The sequence below is a fragment of the Aulonocara stuartgranti genome (assembly GCF_965226115.1).
Source record: "Aulonocara stuartgranti genome assembly, chromosome: 7".
Classification (NCBI taxonomy): Eukaryota; Metazoa; Chordata; class Actinopteri; order Cichliformes; family Cichlidae; genus Aulonocara; species Aulonocara stuartgranti.
Window position 1 is genome coordinate 64,116,872 of NC_138945.1, and position 25,629 is coordinate 64,142,500.

At 41.5% G+C, this 25,629-nt stretch overlaps 2 protein-coding genes across 6 annotated transcripts in view; both read right to left on the bottom strand.

Moving 5' to 3' along the window:
* Positions 1–7,524, bottom strand: part of abtb2b (ankyrin repeat and BTB (POZ) domain containing 2b) — a 40,586-nt gene extending 33,062 nt beyond the window's left edge. Inside the window, exon 1 of the mRNA XM_082539934.1 lies at positions 6,084–7,524. Within this exon, the coding sequence (XP_082396060.1) occupies positions 6,084–6,975 (892 nt within the window). The 5' untranslated portion in view covers positions 6,976–7,524. The remainder of the gene's footprint in view (positions 1–6,083) is intronic.
* A 2,113-nt stretch (positions 7,525–9,637) lies between these two features.
* Positions 9,638–25,629, bottom strand: part of b4galnt4a (beta-1,4-N-acetyl-galactosaminyl transferase 4a) — a 165,470-nt gene continuing 149,478 nt past the window's right edge. For all 5 annotated transcript variants that reach the window (XM_082539927.1, XM_082539928.1, XM_082539931.1 and 2 more), the window contains exons 9-20: positions 19,463–19,529; positions 17,514–17,678; positions 17,086–17,195; positions 16,435–16,535; positions 16,106–16,179; positions 14,504–16,022; positions 13,706–14,088; positions 13,432–13,585; positions 13,271–13,343; positions 12,369–12,522; positions 12,030–12,156; positions 9,638–11,378 (exon numbers count right to left, since the gene is read on the bottom strand). In XM_082539927.1, coding sequence (XP_082396053.1) covers positions 11,264–11,378; positions 12,030–12,156; positions 12,369–12,522; positions 13,271–13,343; positions 13,432–13,585; positions 13,706–14,088; positions 14,504–16,022; positions 16,106–16,179; positions 16,435–16,535; positions 17,086–17,195; positions 17,514–17,678; positions 19,463–19,529 — 3,042 coding nt within the window. In that variant the 3' untranslated portion in view covers positions 9,638–11,263. The remainder of the gene's footprint in view (positions 11,379–12,029; positions 12,157–12,368; positions 12,523–13,270; positions 13,344–13,431; positions 13,586–13,705; positions 14,089–14,503; positions 16,023–16,105; positions 16,180–16,434; positions 16,536–17,085; positions 17,196–17,513; positions 17,679–19,462; positions 19,530–25,629) is intronic.

A 25,629-nucleotide genomic window follows, 5' to 3' on the forward strand; every position in this document is an offset into this window, starting at 1 on the left:
GCGCAAGAAATTTCAAAGGCTGCAATGACCTACTTCTGACATGTATGCACACAACTCCTTTAACCTGTCAAAATGGGCACTGTGCTCACTGAGCCTGACACACTTACCAAAAAGCTTGTCATAAATGCTGTTCTTGCATTGTGCTTGCTTTTTATTTTCCATTGCTTCCATCCTATTCTCTCTATCCAACTTCTCCCTCTGGAAAATTGGCTCGTTGTTCAGGGAGTTAGAGAAACTACTCCCATCGTTAATGCAAACTATGAACCAATGCTCAACCTGCGAGTGATGTACTGCGAGTTGGGCCTTGGTTTGTCCCAGTGAGGAAGAAGCTGGTATGTAGTGCATAACAGCTTGTTCTAGCCATGCAATGGCAACTATTAAGCTAGCGTACTTGTGCAATTTTGTTCGTCTTTTTTGTACTGTTAACTACACTGATGGGAATAGTAATACAAAGACAACAAACTACAATAAATAGTGTATTTGGATCCCGAAGGACTAAGGTGAAATACTCTACTTGTGTAAATTTGCAAATACTCATGTGTACAGTAGTGTATGTGCATATGTAAATGAATATCAGTATGAACTCAAGTGTGACTATCTCGAGGGGATAAATCTGTGTGCACAACGGTGAGGCTACCAGCGACTGTGTTTGCTTTTCCAGTGCAATATATCTGAGATCTGCAGTCTCCACACACTGCTTCTCTGACTCTGGTGGACAAAGAGGTCACTGACAGAGTCACAAAAAGCTCCCTCTTTCAGCTTGTTTACAAAAACAACAGTTTAGACTTTAAAGGAAAGAAGAAGAAAAAAATACTTTCCAAGCTCGGCTGAAGAACATCCAAAAGAAGCTGTGCCCTCATTCAGCACTGGCTGGAGTGATCACAGCCTTTACTTTGGCTCCCAGGCTGCATGTACACGCTGGAGCAATCCTCCACACAGACTCTAACTCTTCCTCAGCTGCAGACATTTGGCTTGAATCTACCTGGCTATATCAGAGAACGCAGCACAGAGTAATTAAATCCAATCCATGCTCACAAAAATGTGTTTCCTCTTAAACTGCACACTTCCCGATCCTTCTCCATGCAGCCCTCCCATCTGATCTATTTGTGTGTAATTAAAACATTACAACCCAATCACCCACAAAATGGTTCTATATTGACTACAATGGCTGGCTTTAGTTTTGCTGGGGGATACAAGCTGCCGAAAGGGTGCATTCCAGCTAATGCCTATTAGCAATTACAACCATGATGCCTGGCACTGATTTTTTTCAGAGTAAGAAGCAGGAAAGTTGATTATTTTAGTAGGGGTTTGTGGTTTGACACAGACTTAGGGAGTTATTCAGAGTTTACTCTTTGGGATATCTGTGAATGGAATGAATGTTTAAAGGCAAGGCGGAACTGATCTGCACTGGCCCAGAAACAACCAAATAAAGGATTGAATGAAATATGAATAAAGAGTTTGTGTGCATCTGTGTATAGAGATATTTTTTCTCTTGTACTTCAGCTAGAATGAATTGGTTGTGTTATTAGGTTAGGTCCTTTATAGCCATTTGATTGGGCAGATCTGACAAAAAAAAGCAAAAGAAACATAAGCACAGAAAGGCTACTGTAGTTTAACCTCCTTAAAGGTTTCAGAAATTGGTGACCTTCTTGCTCACATCCAATCATAGATGTACATCAACAGTGGCTTTCTGATGACATGCAAATCTACACTGAACACAAAACAAACAAACAAAAAAGTGGTAAAGTGCATTCTTCTGCTGAAATAGACCACTAGTATCAGGGAATACCATTGTGTTGTCAATGATCTCTAAAGATATCAAGTTAGGTGGTGCTTTGTGTCAATGCAACATCCATGTGAACATGATTTCTAAGCTGAGCTCTGCCTACAGTGTCACACTCTCGGGTTCGGCAAATGAGTCACACTGTTTTAACTGTTTAGCATTCAGTGATGAAGCATTTACACTTAAACACCAAAGTATAAATGGTCTCACGCAAACACTGCAGAGACGCGGGCAGGAGTATAAATAAAGCTCGTGTCAGCCCTTACACTGAGATGATGCAATGCACTGTTATTCCTCTTAGATATTGCTGACATTCAGGCAATGCTCCAAGATGCCTGGTTAAAGATTGCAACCATTTGCCAGCCTGTCATCCTGCTTCCCTCATTAGCTTCCCGAGCTGTAATCCCAGCCCTATGGACAGAGGAATGTGACTCTCCCATTGCACATTTTTCAGTGTAAACAGGTCAAAGAAGTTTTATAAACATATAACTTCCCCAGTTTGCTGACAGAATACCGATTTCCAATATTGAGATTAGAACTCTGAATCTAGACACAAAGGAACAACTGCTTTCAACTTTGCAATCACTATTTGTATGTCACTTGACCTCTTTCCCATGAATATCTGCCATGCCCATCTCTTTGGTTCCACTCCCTTCAGTGATTTACTGTAAACAGTGTTAAGAAAAAACGTGACTCATGCTGCTGTAATATGATAGGAGGTACATTGCCAGAAGGCAATACAGTTTTATTAAAAGAAACAGGAGTTATACCTGAGGTGGTTCACAATATGAACTCCAAGATTATTGTTTGACTTTATTTTCATTAATTTAACAGACACAATCACCTGCATGAGAGGATAAGAAGTCAGTGATAGTTTCCTGGTTCGGTGCTATTGGCTTTTTACTAGTCAGACAAACCATTCGTGCAGTCATATCTGTGAAAGCATCACTCATGGTTTGCCAACAAGGGTCAGTATCCGCAAAGCCAAGTATAAGAAACCACATTTAAGTACAGTGAAACACAGAACTCTAAAGGGTTACTGTTTTTACAGCTGGGACAACACAAGCAACCACTGCAATCAGTGACATTGACCATTAGTGTGAATGCAGCCTGGTACATGCAGTCACAAATAAAGCTTTAACACAAAAGCACGAGAGTTTAGTGAAGCATTAACCCCATCTACTAAAGCTTTAACACTTAGTTTTGTTGGCCCTTCAAACAAATGTCTGCCGGCAGTTTTCAAACGGGTCACCTAAATTAATCCGTGTGGATATTTAGGAAAACGGGTTTGTTGTTAATGCTCGTCTCCAACATACTCAACACTCTTGCGAGCCCTTAATATTATTAACATTTTTAGGTTTTTTTCTCCCAAAACTCAGTTTGATCCTCACCAGATTTGTGCAACAGGGGAATGTATTTTCAGAGTGCTGGTTTCTCCATCTGTGTGACCACAGCACTGGGCTCCTCTCCCTGCATCTCTCTGCCCACTGTTCCCACGCCTCTTTATGGGCTAAATACATATTTAGGGAAACACTGAGTAGCAAATCATATGCTCTGACAGTACACCCCAAACCCAATACTAGCAGTCTTTTTACTATCTTCATGGATTTAAAGAAAGAAGAGAGAAGAAAAAAAATGTTAGTACTGGACTAAGTTTATCTATCCATGTATAATATTTTGAGCATGAACGTTCTCTTTCACTGAGCCCCTGCTTCAGACTATACAAGTATTCACATTCAAGTTTTAGAACAGCAACCCAAATATCAAACTACTGCCCAGTGCAAAGTGTGAATGGGGCTGGTGATTGAATTTAAAGTCATGTCCCAAAATAAATGACCCTCTAGTCAACTGTTTGCAAATCTAACTACTGGACTGCTGTTACAAGCCCCTTGAGCAAACAACTATAAAGTCCGAGAAAAGCGGGAAAAAAGTCCTCCAAACACTTGAATGGTGCTCACTTGGAAATTGTCCTATTAGCCAGACCAAAGCTTAACACACATCTGTGTGCTAGACATAACGATCAATGATTTCATAGCCACTTCTACTGTCCATTAGTAAAGCTACTACTCTGCACTTTAACATGCTCCACTGTACTGTCAATACAAATTATACCAGGAAGTGCTCGCTCACGCCATTTCCTTGTGAGGAGAAATAAATGACAAATGGATTCTTCTGTATAGTCACATTGTGTATAGCGTTCAACCAGTGCTGTAGATCCATTTATATGCAAGCAAAGAAGACTAAATTGGTTTCAGGGTCTGTGTGCATGTCAATGTGCTCGGGTGAGTCTGCAAGTGTAATGAATAAGATCCTGGCACATCACAACTGGGTTTCTCTAATGCACTCCCTGTAGACCAGAAGAAATAAACAGATAAAGATGAAGTGGATGTGGATGTGAACGCAATGGCAAAAAAAAGGGAGAAAGAGGGAGAGAGAGAGCCAAAAGTTAGACTAAGCATGAGAGGGCAAGAGGAAAGGAGGGAGGGAGGGAGTTTTCAGTTTTGTTATTGGAGCCGTACAAGTCATTTCTAACTTAAAGAGTTCCAGATGTGGGTCAGCCTCTGAGAAAGAGGCAGAAAGATGAAGTGAGATCAAGTGAGAGGGAGGAGTTTTAATAGAATGTGCCATGCATTCTATATGATCAATAATCTACCCTCCCATACTGGTTTGTAAGAAGGAAATGGATATTTGTTTTTTGTTTGGGTGGTAGGCAAAAGAGGGGATGTTGCTCAGCAGTAGGAGGTTGCCGTTTAGGGTGTAGGGTGTCAGGTGGAAAGATGGTAGAGGGGTATGTGGCTTCCATATCCCAGATTTAGCCCTATAAAAAGCTATGGTGGTCAGAATAATAGTCTGTTGTTATTATATGCACACACACACACATCACACGATGGTCTTTCTCAAGACCAGTGACTAAACTCACCAAAATAGGCCAAACCTAAGCTAAAGACATCTGGTGAAGTAATGTGACAAAAGCTGCTTTTTAACTTTTTTATGAAATAGCACCCCAATTCAAACGTAAAACCAAACAACAGGCCTGTCTAATGTACAGCAATGTTCTGTTTATAGCACTTGCAGGCTTAAATGGAGCAGATATAATGATGAAGCCACTGGAAGCTGTACAGACTTTGAAATGGAAGGTAGCAGTTAATATGTGAGTGCATGCATGTGGGAAAGTACTATCTATTACGAGCACATTGATCTCAGATCAAAAGTTGGCCGTGTTACATTAGCGTCTTCTCCACATGCACGGCACACTTGCACATAATTGTGCAAGTGTGCTTCATAATTGTATTTAATATTGACTATCTATAGTTATTTTTTCTTTCTCTCTCTCTCTCTGAGTTGTGTATATTGTTCCTTGGTGCGTGTATGCATCCTCAGCATTTGCTTTGACTCCCTCTGTGTTTGACTAAGCTGCACGATCACACAACAAAAGGCCATTGTGCTGCAGTAAAATAGCTCTGCTCCAGGGAGCTGGTAGTGGGCCACAAACAAAGGCTGGTTACACTGTCCCAACACAAGCTCATGCATCAACTCAACGCTGGGCTGCCAAAACAGTCATGGAAAGAGCACTGTGAGTGTACTAGGGATCAACAGAGAAGGCGGAGAAAGAGACTTGATTCAGAAGGGATGTGAGGGTGGAGGAAACAAATAGGCAGGGAGCAGGATGCACAGCTGTAGCTGGAGGAGAGAGGAGGGAGAGATGTAAGAAACAGTATGCAGGGATGGTGGTGGGTGAAAGAGATCTGTCTACCAGGAGTACAGGATGAGGAAATGGAAGAAAGGGAGGATTTTAAAGGAGTGTGGCCAACACAGCGAGAGGCTGAGAGGTGAAGTCAGCGCATACAGAGAGCTATGTCAACAGACAAGCCTCCTGCCTAGACTCTGAAGGCTCTCTGCACTCCAAACCACAACAGTAGAACACCAGAGTGACATGTGAGGACTCAATCTGGCTGGTTGAGTCTTTTTTCTCAGCAATTTGTTGTTTTGTGACTTTGGTTGAACAGAAAATGCCTTCTTTGCCCACATTAGAGGCAATTTTCTTACTCTGACAAGTCAAATTGGCAACAAATACATCAAATTCTCACACACTAAAAGCTGCTGTTGTAATCAGCACCAGGCCACAATTAACCTTTTTCCACACATGGACTCAGAGGGAGTGGAAAGTTGTGATCAACACTCAGGAAGACCAATATGTGATACAAAAAATAGTATGCAACAAAACATTCACTGAAGGTCCTCACTCTATGCTATGCACTGTTAACTTAAATGCACTTTTATATACATCATTTATATTTACCATTAGCGTTCTTCCCGCAGATGAGGTGCTCATAGTGTTGCAGGACTCCCCACAGCTCCGCGTCATTGTTGACCACCCCCTCCATGGCCTCTGCACTCACCGTGACGCACCCTGACCCCAAATCAGGCCCTGAATGACCCCTCTCGGCCATCAGCACCCGGGCACCTATCTCCTCCACCAAAGCTTCCATGCATGCAGTTAGGCATATGGCCGCATACTCGTGGATGCGCACGGAGATGCGGGTGTCCACCATCCAGCGGAAGAAGCGTCCCACAGAGAAGGAGAGGCCGCAGCGGGCGGACTTGCCTTTCCTCAATAGTTCACCGGCACTCATGCTGTACAAGGAGATGGCCTTAACTGTAGCAGAGACGCAGTAGTCGGCGAGGGCCCAGCTGAGCACCAATTTCATGGCACTCTGCACTTCGAAGCGTGTGCAGCGGCAGTGCATGACGCTGAGACGCTGAGCCTCTCTGGAAATGCGGATCAGAGCCCTGCGGAGAAGGGTGGACAGCCGCCTCACAGCCTCCGGTGAGAACACAGGTGTAGTCCCCCATTTCATGCTCCCACTCTCGGCCACTTTACGCAGTATTTTGGCCACCTCCTCCTCAGTCCATGGAAACTCTTCCAGTTCAGGTAAGCGTGGACACTTGGAGAAGATGTCCTCTGGGTCTTCTGGAAGGACAGTGTTGACAGTGTCCCAGCTGTTGTTCCTGCTATTCATGGAGCCGGAGTAGTACCACCAGTTCCCCCGGTGAGGGGCCGTCATGAATGCCTGGGAGTTTGACTTTGAGGAGGACAGGCTGAGGGATTTGCAAGAGTCCCCCGCCCCGTAGCCCGAGTCCAGAGTTAGGTCCTCCAGGGTTTTCATGTGGGCATTGCTCAAGCCAGCCATTGTCGTCCAACGGCCTTCACAGAGACCTTCTGGAAGAGAGGCGAACTTCCTCAGCGGCTTACCTGCAAAGTCAGAGAAGCAGCTGACGAAACTCCTCGGCGAGCTGGACGAACTGGTTACACAGCGCAACACTTGTCAGACATGCTGTGGAGTTCAGCGTGGGACGGCGAAATACTACAACTCCTTCAGCAGACAAAGTCCTGGTTGTTAGAAAGAGCAGACTGAATCAAAACTCTCTCTATTTCATTTACAAAAAGGACAGCCAGGATGATTCAAGTCGCACCCGGCTCACCTTCCCCCTGATCTCACCGGGATTTAAACTTTCCTCCGGTAACCTGTCTTTTAAGAGATGAAAACAGTCCTTCCGCGATTTCAATACAGCCAGAGTCGAGTTTACTTATAAAATAGCTCCATGTAGCCGCTCAACAGACAGAAAGTCTTTGTTTTTTGCGCAGACAATTGTGGAAAAGTTCGAATATATATCTCTGCTCTCCTCTCACAGCTCGTCGTCACGTACAGTGTACCGGAGAGACTCGGCTGCAGATGTGCGTGAGGAGGGACTGCTGCTGAATGACAACGCGGAAGCAGCTCAAACACCAATCAGAAGACGCCCGACTCTCACGTCAGCCAATCAGAGCACACTTAAAAGCTCTCCTAAGTTGGAAAACAAAAGTAAACTTAATTTCCCCTGAAAGAGGGATACCGTAACACTGACGTGTATGACCTACTACTGCATTTGCCCATTATCCAAGTATCACACAATGTTTCAGATATTTTGTGAGAACATTATTTTATAAATATATTATTTTGTCAAATCGAGAGCTCAAAAATACTATTAAATATGATTAAATTATTAAATACTATTTATTGTAACAGTAACAGATACATGGCACATCATCCAGTCCCTAGTTAGTTCCTCTCGTTCACTCAGAAGTACATGGCTTGTTCACTGCATATTAGTCAACTGCACTGTAAGTGTAACAGATACTCTGAGCGCCTAGTAATGGTGTAAGACTTATACCATATGAGGTGGAGTAAAGTTTACTTTTGACTGTACAAGGTTTAGGGGTTTCACCGAAAACTGCATTTTAAGCTTATTTAGAACAGGAAGGAAGGCAGAAATACTGCAACAGCTCGAATAATGAGAGATTTTGTAGTGGTTAACTAGTAGTGCACTGTACATTCTGCTCATTCAGCACCAGTTCAGCAGAACTAATAAAAAATAGGCCTGTTACTACCTGCTTCTCATTAGTCTGCGCTCACATAGGCAGGGTGTGTCTCGATTACACATAAGGGGTTTAAAGCACAAGACTCACTCTACGTACCTGCTGGACCGCAACAGTGGCTGCAATAAATGTTATCTTGTATATACAGACCCACATGTTACATGACATATCGTCTGTGTGCTTGAAGTGGAAAAACCCAGTCCTGATATGTACATGCACTCGTATCATGCTGTCTGTATTAGTCAGTCATAGAAACTGAAAAAACTAAAGTACATGTAAACTCCCCAATTTCTTGCTGTTAGTCAGAGCATAAGACACACGGGACACGGGAGAGGAGATCACAAGGGGTCAGCGCTTGCCTCATCCAGACCTTGTTTAGCTGTGGTGTGGGCAGCGCTTACCTCATGATCTAGAGAGGAAAGCCACAACCGTGTCAATGATTAAATGTCAGTTCTGCTGGGAAGTTTTTTAATGTTAGCGTCATGATGTTTCACTTCTCACATATCACTCATATGTGATCACAGTGTGATATGTGATCAATGCACAATGAGTTCTCTGGATGTATTAGAAACCATTTTTCGGAGGAAGCTTCATCACCTGACTGACGTCATCGTAGCGTATTGAAAGTAGTGTTTCCCAGACAAATTCATGTGTAATACTCTGGCTGTTTTGTTCATGTAGATTTCCCAAAAACAAATGTGTAGCATATAAATAATAACAAAAAGCTATAATTTGCAAATCCTTCGAACACTATAGTTTACAGAAAATATAGCAATGGGAAAATGTTATTTATCCTTTATATTGACAAATAGATGTTCATTTAAAAAAAATATCGTGAAATAATTGAAAACTGGAAAAGTCAGCTGTAGTAAGCTTTATTTCTCTGGCAATGAATCACCCTACCTCTGCTCAAAATATGTTGAGCAATGTTATTTCCATGTCTCCATTTTACCACTTCACGGCCCGTGTGGGACGAGCACCACCGTGTGGTCAGAAAAACAAATAACATTTTTATTTTACTTTTGTGTCACTTTTTCTGTATTGAGACCAGGGTTCCAAAAACATAAATAAACGCACAACAAAAAAACTAAAATATTATCCAGATGTAAGGATAAAAGTTTATTTGCAAAAACAAAAAACAAACAAACAAACAACAAATGAAAATAAAAGTACAATACATTCTTAAAACCTTTTCTCTACAAAACAATTTCACAGAAATTACCTCGGAATGTATACTTATTTTTCATTTTGTAAATGTTTCATATATATATATATCTATATATATATATATATTCTTATATTAATGTGTTTCCTTTATTTTAAATAGTCCCATGTGAATGCAAAATTATGTACAGTGTAGACCTTTTTTTCTGTAGAGGCAAAAAAGGTCTAGAGGGCATTTTGACAATCATATAGTCAATAACAGATCGTTAGTGTTCATCCATATACATGTCCAGCCAAGAGCCCTCCAGCCACTCTTCCTCAATATAAGTGCCATGTTGCATAAACAGAAGGCATTAGGAGCCCGGCCTCCAGCCAAAATAATGGGAGCAGGTGGGGTCCTACTGGACTGCAGCTGCCAGTGACTCTTTATCACACCCTCTGTTCCCACTCAGTAGTCATTCTTAACGATTCTCCTTCTATCTCACCAGTGAACACTTCGTATCACTAAAACCTCAATCAAACATGTCCTTTCTTTTGAGATAATACAATAAACAGTGACACTTCTATGATCCTTTAAAGAGAATATTATTTTCCTCTTTTTACAGTATATCTGAATTTACACTGACTTTACAGCCTGCTGATAAATACCGTTGTATTTCTGCTTGTCTCGGCCCTCGTCAGTCATTAAAGTAGCTTAAAAACTGCCTGCAGCCAAACCCTGATAAAGGCACACATTTGTGAAACAGCCATGCCTTGCACCACTGTGTCCCACACATGAACTGGTCTCCCTTCTGTTAGTGCTTAAAACAAGCTCAAACAGAAGAGTATCTGTATTTTCGACAGCCAAGCATTCCCCGTCTCTGTGGGATTTTAATACGAGAAATGAAGTTTGCAAACAAAAAAAATCTGTCAGTAGATCTGAAATGCTCACAAATTCAGTGTTATTGAACAGGAATAGCATGCCAAATGTAAGCACATGCTTAATCCAGATAAATAAAAGTCCCTTGTTAAAAAAAAGAAGAAGAAAAACCCCCTCATCACTTAAAACAAATCAAGTCATAACCAATAGCTTGCATTATTATAAATGCTCTATTTTAAAATTGACATTATAAAATAATATTACAAACAGATACAAACACACAAGTTAGCATGACAAGGAAAAGGATAAAGAAAGGAATAAAATAAAGGTGATACAGAAGGAGAAAGAGGGGATGTATCTGTTTGAGAAAGGGCTTTTTCTGAACGGAAAACTTTCTGTGGTTTATAATATCAGATACAAAGAGGAGTTCAGCACCTCAGTCATTCTAGTCAATGATATTTAACAGGTAGAAGTTGATGTACTGCTTTATCAAACAAAGTGTTCCTCTACTTGAGCTACAACCCTGCGTCTGAATCGCCTGATGAACACGTTGACACACATTCTATTAGGCTCCCGCGTGAGAGCATGTTAGCAAAAAGATCTTAGGTTGTCTCCACATCTCCGTGTTAGAAAAAAAAAAGGGGTGCTTTCCGTCATGGCAACACACCCACACACCTATATATACATACCCACACATACAAACACACACGCTCTCTGCTTTCCAGTCTGTCTGAAAACATTGCACCAAAAAGGACAGAGAAAAGGAGAATAAAAATAACTCTTCTCTCTGTACAGTAGTTCAGTCAGTGAGGCAAAGTGATGACTCAGGTCCGTCTGTGTAAAAACCACGCCTCCAAATTTCAAATTTGGAATCAGTTTCCTCGTACAGACAAATACACAACAGGGTCCGAGGAGTCCCTGAAAGGAGCCTGTTTCGAAAAGGCAGAATTCAGGCAGTGAGCGAGCTCCGACAGGTCTCTCTCTCACACACACAGTGGGTCTGCAGGTAGGTTTAGGATCCTCTGACCAACAGGCTGCGCTATCCCTTGGGAGTTTTTTTGTTTTGGGCATTCCACATGCCTCTCTTGGAGTGGTAGTAGTGAAAGAAGTTCCTCAAGCGTAGTCTTTCTACTTCCAAACCGTTCTGCAGGACCCTAACGAACGAGAGAGACAGAGAGAAGTTTCATTTTTTGTCTCAGATCATATTGCAAATACACTTCTACACTAAAAGATAACCCTGCATATAAGCTGATAACCCTGATTTTCATGTGTTCGTGTACTTCTAAATGAGAATTTGGACATGAACAACATGAACATTAGAATGAAGGTACGCTGTATTTTATTACCTTGAGCGTTTAAACAACACGTTGATAGCTGTGTCCTTGCTTTAAATTACTTCTTTTAAGTCAGGTAAGGTCCTTTTTTTTCCCAAGTCAGAAAATTGTGTTATTCTGATACCGCATGAATACATAATAATCTTCGGTTTCTTTAGCTCAAGTTTTGAAATTGCTACAGCTATAATTTCCTCTGCCACAACGCAGATTAAAGGACTAACATTGAAAAATTACAATTTAAAAGATAATTTCCTGATCACTATAAACATAAATGTTCAGCTTTTTAAAGCTTCTTGTGATCTTCCCTTCCTGAGCTGCACTTTCACTAATAATATAAACTTTTACAAAACACAGGGACATTTTTTACAACATGCACTGCTTTTACACAGCTTTTGAGGTTAAATTAGATGTTCACTAGTTTGTTCACTCTGTGTCATACATGCTTTGAGAGTGTTTATGTTGCAGAGCTACCTGTCCAACAGTTCCCAATCCTCTCCACCCCAGCGGTCTTTGAACTCTTCTGTGTTCATCCCTCCAATTTTATCAAAATCTGATTTATAAATTCCAAACAGACCAAAGCCGTTTACCTCCCAGTAACCTTAGAGACAAAAGAAAAGCACTGAGTCATACAGTTTGATGGTGCAGCAACAGGAAAATCTGATGCCTATACATGACTGTACTTCAAAAAGTGTATTTACTACACATATAAAATAAAAATCACATATATCACCGTAACTGGGGAATGAGTTTCAGTGCCCCTTCAAACTAAGCCTTTGTTAATATGTAACACGTGTATTTTTTGTGTGTTACCATCAGGCTCCTGTGGTGAACTACCACAGCTGAGTCTCATGACAATGGGAGCAAAAGCAAGGCGTCCCTCCACGCAGTGCTTCCTGATGCTTTCCAAGATGTTGAGAGGGAAATGGATGTGCAGGTCACACAGGAATACGATGCTGTGGCTGTCCTGTGGGAGAAAATGCAAAGAAATGCTCAAGTATGTTTGCTACATCCAAATGATATCAAAATCCTTCCTTCAACTGGGCAAAAGAAGTGTCTGATTTTTGTGTGTGTAAGCTGGTGCAAGACAAGCGGATGTTCACATGCGCTTTACCGCTTTTTACATGGGCTTTTAGGATTAACGAGAGCAGAAGCTCTCTTTAGGTCTGTGCTCGGCATGAGTGGGTTGTCGTCACGTCAACAGCCCATAGGTCATTTAGATATGAGTGACAGTCGTGTCATCCCACCATGACAGCACTGACAGTCAACTGACGGATCAACGTCTGTCCAGACTTCCAGCTGCTCCATTCTCCCATGGGTGGGTATGCATGTGTGCGAGACAGAGACAGCCACAGAATGGTGTAAGGGCACATGCACACAAATAACCTGTGAGAGGGAGTGGATGTGACAGCTATGGCATACATATGACAGAGGATATGCGGCTATCTGTCTAAGGAATTCCCTGTCAGCCACAGCTGGACTCTGTGCGAGAGAGCCAAGGAAGGCAGTAGGAGGCTTGGAGATAAGGGTGAGATCCACAGTCCATGACAGACCAACCTCGCTGTGATGCATTCATTATGCATGAGTGTTCTTTCTGCCTGTCCATCAGCCAGTAAAGGTCATGTGGTCTGTGCAAGCGTCTAACCTTCAGTGAGTGGCTTTTGCCTGCCAGCTCACATATTGTCGTCTTCTCTATGTGTGCTTGTTTCACTGACCTCAATAGTGTCCACTCCCATCTGCAGTCCTGCCGAGCGCTCAAAGTTGCCTTCTCTCCTAAGATACTCATATCTGCCAAAACACAAATATATATAAAGCGCGGCAGCCTTCAAAATATTAAAAGTCACAGCACACAGCTCCTCGTGTCGCATGCACACACCTTGGCACACTGCTCTCTCGAAGTGCCTGCTCCACGTCCATATCTTCGCTCTCAAAATCCACAATGATGATGCTGAAATTGTCATCTTTTGTCTGCCGGTGAAGATTTTCCATGTCAGAGATGAACTGCTGCACCCAGCGAGCCTGGTTTTTTACTGAAGAACAGTAATACCAAAGGCAAAAGGACAGCAAGTTGAGAAAACAAAGAAAGTATAGGCAAATAAATTATTCATCTGAAGGATGCTGAATCTGCCCTGGATTCACTTTTGACTCACCTGGGACCACAAAGTGTACCATGACATCTTTCCTCCATTGGAGCATGACTGGCTGGCATAGCAGGGGCTTAGCATATGCAGTGCTCCAGGGTGTTGCTGCTGCTCGGCCAGACGACTTGGTGGGAGGAGGAGGAGGCGGTGGGGTGGTGAGGCTGGGAGTGGCAGTGGAGAGGGCCGAAGCCGGTGCTGAGGCAGGGGCAGAGTCTGTGTTCTCTAAACTTTCCTCCCCCTGCTTGCTGCGGTGTAGCAGCAGGTAAATGTATTCTGAAAGGCGTACCACGCTACGTCCTCTCTCCATAAGCTCCAGCTCCACGAGGTACCGGTTCCCTCTTGCCGAGTCACGCCGCTTTTCAACGTTGATAATTCGCAACAGGGTGTAGATCCTAGGGCAGACAGACAGAAAATATTGAAAATACACAGAGAGGTTGCACATATAGAATACAACGTTTTACATCATTGGCACAAGTGGATTAATTATTGTTTGTGTGTACAAACCACTTCAAAAAAGCTGATTCTCATTATCTGTGGCACATTGAATTTAGCATGGATGATGAAAATAACAACAGAGAAGCTACTTCACACAAATAACATCGAGCTTTGCAAGAACTACTGAAGAAAATTGTAATCAGCATACTGAAGACTGAGAGCAAGACTTCAAAGCACCAGGACATGAGCAATATGTTGCAGCAAAATTACCTTTTGCTTTATATAACGATTAGCATAAGTACCACACCTAAACTAACAAGGATGCAGGGAAACATAGACCTTGTCCGTTTTATTTCATTTTGCCATGCTTACCCCCCATTGTGCTCATTGAGTTTCTCCATGTACTGTGCCAGCACGTCCACCACCTCGCTCTCTGCTAGCTGCAGGTTCCCAGACACATTACAGCGCAAGTCATTCCAGTCAGAGCGCAGAAGCTCAAAGTCCATCGGATTGACCGAGAAAGTCCTCTGCCAGTTAATGCTCTCCTCTGCCCAACCTGGCCGAGCCTCCACCTCCTCGTAGCTGTAATCTGACATTTCACCCTCCTCTGGCTCTGGCTCGGGGTCGGGATCAGGATTAGAGTGGTTTGTTTCTTGGTCGATATCTGGAGGGTTGGGGTCTGGCTGCTGCTGGGACTCTGTAATCTCTGAGGTTCGCAGGTAAGAAGTAACCCGTGATTGACCTTGGATTGTGTTGTCTGTAAAGTTTAATCTTGGTGGGGTAACAGAGGGATGAGGGGGACCGCGGTGAGAGGACGGTTCGATTAGGTGGTGTTCTTTACTGGGTGGGTCAGCCATGATAGTAGTCTTTAAATCCCGGTGCTCTCCTTTGCTTTTGCTTTTCTCTGGCTGTCTTGCCCCTGTTGCCTTGTTAGAAGACTTTACCACACTTTCATTGTGTGTGTTGGTGCTTCCATTGTGAGGAGAAGCCTTACCTTCTTTTATAGGGGGGTTAGGCCAGAGCTGAGGCGCACTAATCAGACTCCTACTTCCTGTTACGCCTCCCCCACCACGTCTCCTGGCACCCAGGTTTACCAGCCTGGTGGTCTTTCCAGTCTGATACAAAAAGACTCCTGGGAAAACCTCTCTAGGGTGGCGAGATGCCCTCTCGTCCCTCCTCTCTCGCCGCTGCTCCCTCTCCTTCTCTCTCTCCCTTGCAGGCTTGGGCCTGGTGATGTAGATCTTGTTCTCCTCTCTCTTCTCTTTTTTGCTCCCGGGAAGCCTATCGTGGAGGTTGTTGCCATGTGCAGAGTTGCTGAGGATCTGCCTGGCTCGGCTAGCAAGGGCAGAGAGGGACGACTTTTGGGGAAAGAGAAGAGAAGACTTGCTGAGTTTAGTCCGTGTGTCAACTCCCCTGTCTTCTCCGCCACCTGTTCCTCCGCCTTTCCTGGCAGGGTCTAGTTCTGCAGAATCAGTGTGGACCCAGGACAGAGAGCGACCCCTAACCACGCTTTCGATATCAGGCTGAAGAACCCTTGCTTCGATGTTTTCAAGTCTCTTCCCCGTGTCTTTTCTCATATTCTCCCTTGTATGATCTCTCCCCCAGTCTCTGTCCAAATCCCTATCCATCTGTCTGTCTCTGCGAGGAAAACGCCTCCTTTCTCTGTGCTGTATGATACTGTTGACTGGGCCCTCATCTTCTTCATCATTAGGATCCTCCTTCTCTTTCTCCTTGTCTCGGCCAGCTGGTGTGGGCTCAGACTTTGATTGCCGATAGGAGGGATTTGAAGTATGGCTGGTCTGGCTTGGATAAGAGGGCTTCTTGGGTGACTGTGTGCCAACAATCTCTGCCTCATCCTCTGTATCTACCACCTCCTCCTCCTCTAGGAAATCTGGGGACACGAAAGAGACTTAAAGTTGAATGAGAGTCTGTACGTGTGCAGGTGGGTGCATGTGTTTGCTCATTATTAGTTACCATCTGGGTTCGGGAAGAAGAACGGCCTGTCATCTTCTTCCTCATCCATCTTCATATATTTGTAGAAACCAAACCTGGCAGACAAAACAAGAGGCAGCACAGGCACACGCACACACACGGCCACATGCATTAACAGAAGGTTGAAGTTTCGATGTGCCTTGCAGCATAATACACTTAATCTCTTAGTGAGGGGTCACATGAATCACTGCCATCAGATTCACAGACACTTGAACACTTATTCTGCATAATCAGTGTACGCGCTCATATATACAAGACAAAGACAAATGTTCCCATACCTCCCTAAGAGATAAAAGTAATAATGCCCTTACTTCTCCAAGTAGATAGGGGACTCTCTGTAGAAACACTTGTTTTCTCGCTCCATGTGGGTGAGGCGCGTGAAGTCATTAGGGTAGACGAAAGACAGATAGACCTGATAAACAGAGACATGTCAATCAAAAATGCAATCGCCCCAGAAAACAGTGACAGGAGGAAAAGTTAGGTTAAACTATGTGCACTTTGTGACAGTGTTTAATTACAACCAGTCACTTTATATAATGCTGCATTTTGTTAAGGTCATTCTTGTCTAATCTGAAATGGATTTGCTGTGTAACTTGCATCTCTCTCTCATACCAGTTATCGTTCATCTTTGCAGATGTTGCAGTAACCTGTGCTGCCCTAAAGGGGGGAGCAGTGCTCAACACTGCCCTCCACTTACTTTGTTTATGCTGTGCTTGACACAAAGGGAGAGATGCAGTGGCGATATCCAAATCAGCACAGATGTAGCTTCTCTGTTTCTCTGTTTGCTGCACAGTTGATCGGGATATTACACTGGGAATACTTTTTAAGGGCCACTACCATATCTGGTCACATTTCTGATGACCCCGCTAGTCTACTTTTAGCAACAGCTGACTGTCGAAAAATAAAAGCTGATTCGAACAAAAGCGTCACTCTTTTTGTGACCCAGATGGAAAGTGACTTACGAACTGCAGGCCCTGGTATCTGGCAATGGGGAAATCTTTGACTACATAGGTTGGAGAGTAAAGACAGGCCGGAAGAACGTTTTCCAGTCGAGAGGGATCAATCATAGGGGCTGAGAAGAGACAGAGAGTGACAGGAAGAGGCAGGCAGTTATTCAACAACTAGGCCAAACCAATGTGTGTATAGAACACTTAAATAAATGAATAAATAAAAATCTAAGAGTCAGATAGGTGAGTGATGAAAAAAAGCAGGAAAATCCAGAAAAAATGGAACACAGCCTACTGGATGAAATTACAGTCTGAATACAGCTAAGATGACAACTGCAGACAATCGAGCCAGACAATCAGGCATTTAGAGAAAACGACAGGCCAGAAAATCAGGATGAAGACAGAGAAAGAGGACAGCCTGAAATGATGAATGGCAGATTTACTGCTATAGAAGGTGTCCCTGGGATCCGGCTTCAGCATATCAGCTCCATGCAGGATGGTACGGCCTCCCTCCAGACCCTGAGGCTGTGTCTCCTCTGGGAGACGGATGTGACTGGCCAAGGTCTGAGGGATGTGGTCCACACTGTTCATCTTCAGATTGGACTCATCTGGAAAAAAAGCAGTGAAGAGACATTAAGTTAGAGTCAGCGGAAAAGAGGAAGACTCTTTATCTCATTTCCTTTTTTATGCTCCTCACAATGGACAAATTTGATATTTAATGTTTAAAAGAAGATATGATTTGGGCCACAATTACAGCAAAATCGCTACCATCTATGACGAGGTGGCGACTGAGGAAGGAAGAGACAGGAGGAGAAGCAGAGGGGAGATGGCACAAAGGAAGCAGAGGAAGAGGAGGAGAACCCTAACAAAAGCTGAAGTGAAGGATCAGAAAAAAGTTGAAGCAAACAAAAGCAGAACAGAGCCGAGTCATAATTATACCAATCGATAACAGGGTAGGAGGAGAGCGCACGCGTGATTAATGGCATGTCAGTGGCAATGCCTGATGGGAGAAGTGCTTTATAATTAACAGGGTGGTCAGCATAATTTTTATCCTCACGAGGGTGAATTGTGTCCACCAGCTTTCTCTCTTTTTTTCCCAAACAATAAGATATCTGTTGATCACACTGCTGGTTTTTACTACACACAAGTCTTGCAAATGTTGACTAATGGGCTCGTTGATCAGCAAAATAATGGAACCCCTTTTTCTTCCTGTGAAAAAATTGCATCATTTTTCATATATTTGTATTATCATCAAAACCACAGCATTCATTTATGTGCAGCAGAGATATTGAGATGGATCTTTGCAACAAAAACAAAGGAAACCAAAGAAAAAAATGCTTGTTTAACTTTACACATTTATAGCAACTAAGTTGACTGCATCTTTGGTGTTTTTTCACTTAAATTATGAAACATAATCTGTGGCATTATTACACAAATGGAGCTTCCAATTCAGGTTGTGCCAGTAAGAATTTATTTTGAAACTATAGACAGAAAAACACTTGCATGAGCAGAGGGAAGCGTGGCACAATGAAAGACATAAAAATAGCTTGGGATAGTTTTTCAGGTACATAACAAAATACCTCTAAATTTATGTGCAAGTATTCCACTTATACAATGCAACACTGATTGCAGAATCAAAGTCCTACAACTTTAACTGGTGTCCCAGAGCAAAGAGATGCATGTTTTTGCTCAAACAGGAAGGATTATTAAATAATTTCCAGAGTGAGTGAATGGAAAAAACAACTGAGGGAGGCAGAGTGACATGAGGGAGGAGAAGGGATGGATGGGTGGAGGACGGGAGACAGATGAGGAGATGGTAATGCTCGAATCCAGCAGGTGACCTCATATATGGTACGAGGCTTCATTCCTCTCTGTCACAGCTTGTCATAAACAAGAAGACAGGATTTGGCATGCATCCACATAACACTGCAGCTTTGCCCAAGATGACAACTCCACACATCATTTTCTGTGCAGCTGGCATTTCCCCCTGTTAACGATGCTGAATCTTTGTGACACATTACTATTCTTGGAGCTATAAAGGTTAGACATCTACTCTGGAGATAGTGTTCTCATTTCTGCTAAGAATGACACCTATGGAAGAAAATAGATCATCTATTAGATCCTGAAACTTCTCTTTAGCCGCACGTAGGGAATACATGCTGTGTTCTCAAACTGACATCTGCAGTGAACCCACAGAAGAACATTTTGGTTTAAATAGGTTGTTTCTATGGCATGATTGAGCCTTTCCTTTTGGCAAGCTCTCAGCTGAGCATTTTCAGCAGATTTTCTATTAACAAAGTCCAGTGTGTAAATGCCAATAAATACAAAAAATTAATCATGAAATTATTAGATTCCACGACAAGATGACACAAATTTGATGAATTGCTCTTACCTGTGTAGAGGGAGATGTAGGCCGAGTCTATCACTTCATATTTCAGACCAGGCAGGAACGGACGCCACTGTGTGTGAGAGCAGAGAGTGAGAGAAAAGGGACTGAGCGAGAAAACTAAATGCCAACATGTTCAAAGTATACGGCGAGCAGAAATCGTCCATCAGTCTTTGCTGCCTGAGCTGTGACACTCTGTGTTATTGATCTTAACAACATCACAGATTCGATCTGAAGCAGGGTTTTTCTATAAACACACATAGTTGAAGACAGAAGAGGAAACAGAATAAAGAATGTAGGACATATACATCCTTACAAAAGGTGTAAGCAAGGAAAGGAAACAAGAGGAAAATGACAAACAAAGAAAATAGACCATGAACAAAGAGACAACATGGCTGTATGGATAAGACGGGGATGAGTAGGTGTAGAAAAACGATGTAGTAATGACCTGAAAACAGCAGCGAGAGAGAGAAATAAAAAGGGGATGAGAAAGAGACAGAGAGGCAAGCTACAATTCTTTTAAATAGATTTCACAATTACCTCGTCACTTCCAGTTACCAAGGATATAATCACAGGAGACAGGTCATTTTCCAACCCTCAGCTTGAGAATACAAATATAAACACCCTCCTCAGGCTTATGCAAATGCCCCCAGTGTATGCACGGCATAAAAACATGCACACTGTTTTGGATTTTAGGGCATTTTATCACAAATGAAGCGCTGAGTGTAGCACCAAATTCTGAAATTAGAAAGGCATTTACAACATCTACAGTGCTGCGAAACAGTGTTTCTCCCTCTACCGTATTGGTTCCTTTTTTTCTGGCTATTTGTCACATATTTGGCAAAATTAACCCAGATAAATAAAAACTCTTTGAAATAAAGTTGGCTCCTAGAACCTGGATGTTGACGTATCCTCGGGCAGTATGCAGAACCCCAAGTTGCCTCTGAGAGCGTGAAAGTTAAAAGTGCTTAGGCATAGAAAAAAAAAAGCATTCGTGTGAATGAGATTTGGAGTAAGAAAGCACTTCGAGTGCTCAAATTGAGTAGAAAAGTGCATATAAGCACCAGTCCATTTACCATTTATCACTTTAACCTAATAACTGGTTCTGCTACCTTTGGCAGCAAGAACTGCAAGCATCAAGCATTTACGATAACTACCGATGAGTCTTTCACAAGGCTGTGGAGACGTTTTCAGCCCACTCTCCTTTGCACAAGTGTTTTAATTCAGACACACTAGAGGGTTGAATATTTTTTTCCCTTAAAACATAAAATCACCATTTAAAAACAGCACTTTGTATTTCTTCGGGTTATATTTATCTATTATTAAAATATGTTGTGGATCTAAAACTTTTAAATGTGACATATATACAAAAAGTACAAAATCAGAAAGGCAGCAAATGCTTTTTCACGGCACTGTATACTGTATGCAAATGATACACGCCAATAAAGCATTGTTTCAGAAACACACATAACCGCAGAAGTGCATGTAGTGCATTAAAGAACAATAAATAAGGACACAGGGTAACATCATGCAGAAAAGCACCAGGGGGTGGCCCAGCAGGCCAGCAAAGGCTGCACTATCTTGCTGTCATTTCAGGGTGATCGTCTTCAAGGTCAAGCCAGAAGGCTCCACAACCCAACTCCAGGAGGGACAAAAAAAAAAAAGTGGACACCACATATTCAGTGTAAAATGCAGCCAACCTTTCTGTTATTCTTACACGCCAGAACACACAGCAAAACTCGAGTGATCATCCATTCAACACTAAAAAATACATGAATCAATCCTATTTCAAGGTTTACTTCCTTTTTCGCATTACTTTTAATCACATGTCACAGTCTTATTTTGGAGCTCTTTTTCTGCGTCTCGCCACTTTGTTTCACTGTAGGCTGTAACTGCGTAGCTGCATTTCTGGAATGTATAATGAAAAACAACAAAAAAACAGACCCGTTTGTTTTCGCCAAAGAAATGCAACTCAAAATGGCTCAGCTTTACAGGTCAAAGCTGCAAGCGAAAGATGTTGTGAAATTTAAAATGAGAGACAATGACAGTTGATGCTTTGACTTGTGGCTCGGAGCGTGTTTCAGCAGTGCGTTTAGGAAGAATGTCAACAACCCTTTCCAGAGCTCAGTGGAGCACAGCACCGCTGATGTGTCATCAGCCTTAAGTGAAGATGAGGAACACAACACTTGTGCTCCTGCAGGGCCCATTTTCTAAATATGTGAACTTCTGTTCATTGGCTGACCTCATATATTTGCTAATGAATTCCTCCAACCCAGCGGGTGTGCGTGTGCATGTGTGGAGACACACAGCATCTTTTATGAAAGCGTAAATGTAGTGTGTCTTGTGTGTACAGGTGTGTTTACTTTAAAACACTTTTGACAGGAAACAGCAGGAAAAAGCAGAGGTGCGCTCACTAGCCCTGCAAGTTCAAAAGAAAGGGGGAGAAAAAAAATCAATATCCAAGGGGAAATAATAAAAAGTACCAACAGTGGAAACAAAATGACAATGAACAACAGGCAGTGTTGTTTCACACAGGCTAGACCACCGACTGATATATAAAGGTTTGATTCTGTTTTCAATCTGATGATCAAAAGAAGGTTTTAATCCTTCTTAGTGTATGGTTTGATAACAAACCGAATAACACACGCAGCTTTTGTTATTTGTTTTTATCATTCAACGATTAGGAGTTTATTGCTTCTGAGAAGACTGACTGCTGGCTGCTGTATTTGTTACCTTAATTCAATCAGTTGCACCAGAGCCCAACGCTCTATCGATAAAAAGTTGTTTTGTTAATGTGACACATAAGTAGAAATGACATAATGAAAATAACTGACCGCTTCAAGTTTACATACAAACCACTTGAGATTTGTGGTCAAATAAAATTAACAGAAATTAAGCACTTTATTTGTTTGATTTATTCTTGCGAATAATGACTTTTATGCTAGTACTAGCTCACCTTGGTACATTTAAAAGGTTGTCAATTTCCATTTGTTCGACTGAGGACAGAGAGGTTCATTGTGTTCTTTGTATAGCTCATCTCTCGTTTCCTCCATGTCGTACACAGCAGAACAAGACAGATGTTAACAAGCCTGATGAAGCCTGCCTTAGGGGAAAAGGCAAGAAGAGAGCGGCGCTACCCTGATGTTATTTGCAACCCCAATTCCAAAAAAGTTGGGATGACGTGTAAAATAAACACAAAATGTAATGATATGCAAATCTTATGAACCCATATATCATTCACAACAAACACAGAAAGCATATGAAATTTGTAAATTTAAAAAATATTAGCTCACTTAAATTTGATGGTGGCAACATACCTAAAAAAAAAAAAGATTACTACTATGTTTAATCCTCTTTTCTGTTAACAACAGTTTGTAAGCATCTGGGAACTTAGCAGACCAGTTTGCTGGACTGTTGGAGGATGAATGTTATCCCATTCTTTTTGCTGCTCAGCAGTCCTGGGTCTTCTTTGTCATAATTTTTTATTTCATGATGTATTCTTGAATGCACGCAAAGCCAGTTCGGCACTCATCTACTACAAAGCCATTCTCTTGTAACAGTTGGACTATTCAGTTTAGCAGCGTCTTGCTGCAAGGACTTCCCTAAAGAAAAAAGCAGTCTTGATTGGAGTATATGCTGCTCTAAAACCTGTATATAACTTTCAGCACTGATGGTGCCTTAACCAGACCTGTTGCCAGTTAACCTAATCATCTGCAAAATGTTCCTCCAGCTGTTTTGAGCACAGTTTCCCTTTCCAGCTTTCCTTTGCCCCTTGTTCCAGAGTTGGGGGTGTGTAGACATGTTTCTGTCACCAAACTCCAAATGAGCTAACATTTTTCATGAAGTAGTAAAATGTTTTAAACTGATATGTTTTCTATGTTCTATTGTAAATTAAATATTGGTTTATGAGATTTGCAAATCTTAGCTCCACCAAGGATTTAATGTTTTTGGTAGAATTTGTATTCATAGGCATCATTCTGCCTATAAATACAATAGCTCGTTTTACATGTATTCTGATAAAACTTTGTAGAGGTGTAGAATGGAGTCACATAAACAATCCATGAAAATTTGGTTTACATCGACCAAGGTCTTCAAGATTAACTCAATGATTTATTGGTTGAAAATTGATTAAAAACCTTCTAACTTAGACATTAAAAGAAATGTGGTGTGTACTGTCAACATATAAAAAGCACCGTATAAAACCTCTGACCTCTTCTTTGAGTTCAAAAGATTGATCTGAAGGTCAAAGTGATATTAATGCTATTTAAAACTAAGTTTCTTATAATTATTCTGATATAATATAATAGGCTAAAGTTACTCATATCCAGTTATTTACAGATCAATGCCTATTAAACATTACTACTTCTACATAATATTTGTGTAATTAAAGTAAACACCTGTCATCCCACCATGCAATTTTTTGTCATGCAATTTTAAATAATTACTTGTTGTTTAAATATGCAAATTACCTAATATGAGTGGTTACAATAACATACATTGATTGTTGTCCAAGTCGAACTGTCAGACAGAAAGCACTGAGAAATGGGTCAAGGCTAGAACAGAGATAGAGGATGGTAAATAATATATTATCTTAGGAAGGCTTGTTTGTTTTTATGTGTCCTTTGTTAACTGCCCAGGGTTATAATTTAATCATAAATGGATGGAGACGAAAGCAGCTCAAGAAAAAGGCTGTGGTAAGCAGGCCCTATTATATCCATTAGGAAAATAGCTCTGAAATCACGCTGTGCATTCTTTTCAGGTTCTTATATAGTACGAGAAAGCTTGGTTTTTATTACTGAAGTAAAAAGGTTTCATTTTTTGTTACACTTAACGTGACTTTTAAACAAATGTATTTCATTTTTAAACAGATTTTGTGTCTACACCACATGTTTTAGTTTTCCTGGAGTAGCCTTCATAATTTCCTGTAAATGTTTTAAATGTTAATCATGAAAGATCTCATTTTAATAATGTGACAAGTGCGTTGGAAGCAGAGGGATCATATGTGAGGTGAAAGAAAAGGCAAGGAAATATTGCCTATACTGATGAGATGCAAGAAAAGTTGCTTTGGTCGGAAGAGAGAAAGTGTGAATTTTAACACTGGCAGTAATTGAAAGTACTGTGGAGCTGTGGTGCTGCCCATTGACAAGCGCCTGGCAGCAGAGCATCAAGGAGAGACTCCTGACAGGCTCTGAACAAATATCTCCCCAACAGAGCATAGCAGAAACAAAGGACTGCTGGTGTTTTGATGCTATGCTGATACTGTTGCACAAACTTCATAAAATGAAAGCTGACCAGGATGCAGACAGCCAAAAAACTAAGTAAAACACTAAAAACCATGAAAACAAAGATTTAAGCCCATGAATGATTATACTCTTATTTCAATTGACAAGTAAACAGAGTTAAACATTTACATTCTAGAGGATAAATGCCACTTTCCATTCCCAGTCAGTGACACGAAAACAGTGGCTTGTTTCTCCACGTCATATCATCTTGTTTTGCCTGGGGATGAAGGGACAACATTCAAAGGGAGATGAAGAGGTGGATACAGAGACGGGGTGTTTAATTTTCTCAGTTAAATTATACATTAACCAAAATCTCTTAGACCAGACATTTCCAATAGACAAATGAGTCCAATATCCATAGCAATTACGGGGATGTTGTAGTGATTGTGTCTACAGCGACTCAATGTGTGCTCTGAGGGGAAACTAGTTAGTCACACTAAAAATCACACAGGTTTCAAATCAAGGCAAATGTACATGACAAAAAACACTGCAGCTACATAAAGAAAAATGAATAAAAATGGGTGTGCAGGTAATCTGGATTAAAAAATGTTTACTAGAAAAGACCAAAGCAATGAAGTGCCAGACATGAATGACTCAGTGAGCGCAACAAGTGTGAAAAGTCTGAACTAATCAAATAGTTACATACAAATGAAAAACAATTGTTTCTAATACATAAAATGGAATATATATATATATATATACACACACACACACACACACACACACACATACATATATATATATATATATATATATATATATATATATATATATATACACACATATACACATATATACTAGGGGTGCAACAATACACAAAATTCACGGTTCGGTTCGGTTCGATACTTTGGTGTCACGGTTCAATATTTTTTCGATACAACAAAAATGTTC